This window comes from Pteropus alecto, unplaced genomic scaffold (genome assembly GCF_000325575.1).
Source record: "Pteropus alecto unplaced genomic scaffold, ASM32557v1 scaffold61, whole genome shotgun sequence".
Taxonomy (NCBI): Eukaryota; Metazoa; Chordata; class Mammalia; order Chiroptera; family Pteropodidae; genus Pteropus; species Pteropus alecto.
The window spans coordinates 22869587-22873768 of NW_006434835.1; the positions used below are offsets into that span (position 1 = coordinate 22869587).

The 4182-nt window shown below is 42.1% G+C and overlaps 1 protein-coding gene across 2 annotated transcripts in view; it reads right to left on the reverse strand.

The window, feature by feature from the left end:
- Window positions 1-4176, reverse strand: part of FEZ2 (fasciculation and elongation protein zeta 2) — a 37819-nt gene extending 33643 nt beyond the window's left edge. The window contains exon 1 of one of the 2 annotated variants that reach the window (XM_006910384.3): window positions 3918-4176. In XM_006910384.3, the coding sequence (XP_006910446.1) occupies window positions 3918-4171 (254 nt within the window). In that variant the 5' untranslated portion in view covers window positions 4172-4176. The remainder of the gene's footprint in view (window positions 1-3917) is intronic. The other variant, XM_006910383.3, reaches the window with a different exon arrangement.
- Window positions 4177-4182: the final 6 nt, after the last annotated feature.

Here is a 4182-nt window from a genome sequence, read left to right on the forward strand (position 1 = left end):
TATATATATATGTATATATATATATATTGTTTCTCAGAAAAACATCAACAAAGTAGAGCCTCCTAAACAAGACTAAATGAAAATTACACAATTGGGCTGATAAGTCCTAAGGAGAGGTGAAGGGAAGTGGAAAAAAGGTTGATAGCTGACACTTCCACTGTGCTAAGTGCGAGGCATTATTCTAAACAATTTACATATATTAACTCATTTAATTCTCAAAAACAGTATTATGAAGAACCATTATTATCCCCACTTTACAGATGAGGAAACAAAAGCACAGGGAGGTTAACCAATGTTTCCAGAGCCTCACCAGCAGTAAACATGCTGTGCTTCATACTTCTTTGCCTTCTACAACTTTCAAACTTACAGACCATTTCATAGAGTAAATTTCTAACCAAAGGTTTGTTATCCTTTCTAGAGAAAGTTTTCAGTTGCAATGTGAATTCAGGGTTTAATATCTAATTTGTAATATAACAGGCTAAGAACTAAGACTGATAAAATAAAAAGGGAAAGAAGGGGAGTTCACAATATAATGCACACAGGTTATATCCAATGCAGCTTTCCCGCTCTATTATCAAACAGCATTTGGGGGAGGCAACAGAGCACTTGACGAAATTTTGGGAAACACACTCTCATCTCCATTCTCCCTCAAACAATGAGTCTTTGGCCATGTCCTTTAACCTCTCTACATATTAGCCAACCTTCTATAAAATGAGAGGCTTGAACAAGAAAAACAGGCATTCCTTCTAGCTCTATTACTCTAAGCATTAGCTAAAGTATTGAAAAAGGTCACGAACCACACCAGATAAAAACAGCAAACTCCAATTGCATGACTAAAACTCTGGTTTCAGTACTAAAGTAATAATCAGCATAATAAACATGACGTTGTATGAAAAAAAAAAAGAGTTCAGAGATATGAGATGAAATTTGATTGGGGTAAGTAAAGTTAAATACTACACATAGAAGTACACGCATACATGTCATTAAAAAAATGAAATTATTAACAGGAATCTAATTGAGAATGCGCCATTAAATAATTGGGTAGGGTTTTTTCCCAAGTATGTAAGCCATTAGGATACAAAAGCAAGACCACTAGGAGCATAAAAATAATGTAAGCCTTGAAATAAAGCAGCAACGTACTGGATTTAATGAATTGGAATTTGGTGCAAGAGATGAAGCAATGGGACAACTGCCAAAAACATAAAATCCTAACATGATGTTTGGCTTTGGACCACACATGAGCCTTAATCAAAATGTGAGCTCAAAGGCTCTAGAAAACTGGTTTACCCAGCAAATCTCCTATATGCATGGTTCTTTCCTAGCCCCTCTCTGTTGGAAACATAATCTCCTCAAATGCCAACGTGCTCAAATTGAAGGCAACACTTCTAGACTGCTAAACTTCCTGGGATTCTAGCCCATACCTTCCTGGGTAAATGATTTTCATATACTGAATAACTGACTATACACCTAACCCTAAATAGAAACTCAAGTAGGATATTCTAGTAGGTGAAGACAGCCCAGAGTTTTGGGGACTGCTTGTTTGCCCCTTCTTAAATGAGGCTGTAATAATAGGACAGATGGAGTAGCCTACTTTACCTAAAAGTGTGCCTAAATTTGATCTTCCAAGAAAAGGAAGGACAGAAAAAGTGACTGCGACTGAATTGGACCTTCCAAGAAAGGGAAGGACAATCAAGAATCCTCTATCATCTCCACCAAGGTCAGAACAATTACAGTTGAAAGTAGGACCCACTAAAGTGAAAGATTTCTAGAATTTTCCAGTCAAGATTTGAATTGCCTTTATCTTTATCATAACATACTACATCCAGTCATAAACAACTGGCAAGACAGCTCTTTTCCAAGGAGGTCAAAGTCCTGCCGACGCTGAATTCTACAAAAGACCCTTCTAAAGTAAAACCTTAGCAGAGAAGTACAATCTCTGTATAGAACCAAAACTAAAACTAGGACTCAGAGAAGTTAAAGTGCCCTAAGGTAAGGCAATATCTAAGTGAAAGAATTCTCAACCCTCTCTGCTCAAGGAATGGCTCCTATATAGCAAGAGAGCAGATTTATGCAATAGAAAGGGGATAAGAGTGGTGACAGGCCCCGGTCCTAGTCCTGGAAAAAAGATTTTCTTATGCATTTTCAAATAAAGCGACTCGCATTACCAACATAACATCTACCAAAAACCATTATCAAGAGTAACATTTTAAGTTTAGGCTAAAATACACTACTCTCCAGACAGTATAGACAAAGAAAAAATAAGGAATTTTATATGTGTACAAACTACTAATCTGTTTTGAGAAAAGACTCTTGATAAACCCAAATACATAATAATTTTAAAATCTAGAATATGTCCTAGGTCTAGTGATTCAGAGTATGTGAATTACATAATTACATGTATATATATATATATATATATATGTGTGTGTGTGTGTATATATATGTATGTAAATATATATAACACTATTTTATCTTTAGGAATAGACTTTCAAAAAATGTCATATTTTGCCACTGACTGCGTGCAGTCTGTGTATATTAAACCCAATCATAAAGTCTGCCCTCTACACCTGAACACCGTACAGAGGTACCAATGAAAAGATATGGTCTCCAAGCATAAGTGGGCCTGAATCACTGCTAAGCCATGTTTACAGGCACCCATCCCCAACGTCCTCTTCTCAAGCTTCCTCCCGTACTCCTGATAAATCTGCTTCACAGAATGGAGACCATCCAGCTACAAGCCTCTTTCTACGCCCAATGATCCCTCTCAAGAATTCTTCCCTAACCTCTAATCTCTCCATCCCATCAATGCTCCATCCTACCCATGTTCTTAGTGTTTACTCCATTAATTTCACCCTCAGCCTCTCCAGGGGTTCCTCTCCCCTACTTTACAGATTTTTTCACTCTCACCATTTCTTTTACCACCTTTTGGGGTAACACTGTGGTACATAATTGCAACCCTTATTTAACCAAATTATAACTGGGGTTCAAAGTGGTTAAATAAAGTGCCCCCAGGAACTCTATCCTTCCCTTCTCCTAGTTCTCATATATCTCTGTGAATTTCCTATCATTGTACTTTGATGATTCTATAATAATTATCTGTTTATGCACTGGTTTCCCCACCAGACTAGGAGATCCTCGCTATTAACCAGATCGCTTCCTTTTTGCCTCTATGAGGGGGCCTGCACTCTCAGGTGGACTTAATATATTCCTGTGGTATAAATACCGCTTCAATATTACCTTTGCACGTGCTATATCCACGAGCTAGAAAGCTAAACCTTTCTCCACCTGCCAGGAAAACTCCCACTCATCCATCAGGATCTAGTTTACACATTTCTTTATGAAGTCTTTCCTGCCTCTCCCACACACACACCCTTTTAAATCTCCTAAACCTTACACATATATCCATTAGAGCATTTGTCACATTCGGACAAATATTTGCTTACAAATCTAGCTCCCATTCCAGATTGAGAAGGACAGTCATTTTGGTATTTATTCCCAGAGCGAAGCAGCCTCTGGCACTTAACACGCGCTTAATAAATGCTAGTTGAATGAATGAATGGTTACACCTGTGCCCGAGGTGCTGCCTCTGACTACGAGCTCTGTACAAAGAGATTCCCCTCTAAACCAAATGAGGGTTGTTTTCTAGAAACGAAGAGGGCAGTGGCAGAGGTTAAAGGGAGTGTGGGGAGCGAGGGGAGCAAGAGATTTAAATCGCCGACCGCGCAGAGCCCGAAAGCCCGGGGGAGGGAGAAGGAAGAGCAAGGAGGGGCGGGGAATCCGGAGCCGATGGAGGCGGAAGGAGGGCGAGGGGAGGAGCCTGCGGCCAGAGTCCCGAGGAGGCTGCAGACCGAAGGCCTGCGGACAGGGCGAGGGACAGGGGAGGCTCCCGCCCGCTCCCGGCCGGGGCCCGCACTCACTCGTCCCCCTGCAGGAGGCTGCCCTCGGTGATGGGCCGCACGGCCGCCCTCGGGGGCTCGGCGCCCGGACCCGAGGGGCGGAAACACAGGCTCAGCTTCTCCTCCAAGCTGCAGGCCAGCGCTGGAAAGCTGTCGCCTCCCCCGCCCGGCCCTGCCCCGGCCTCGGGGCTCGTGTTACAGTTCGCCTGGTCCTGGAGGCTCCGGGCCGGCTCCTGGAACTCATAGAAATCCTGCCAGTCCCCGTCCGCCGCCATCGCCGCCCAGT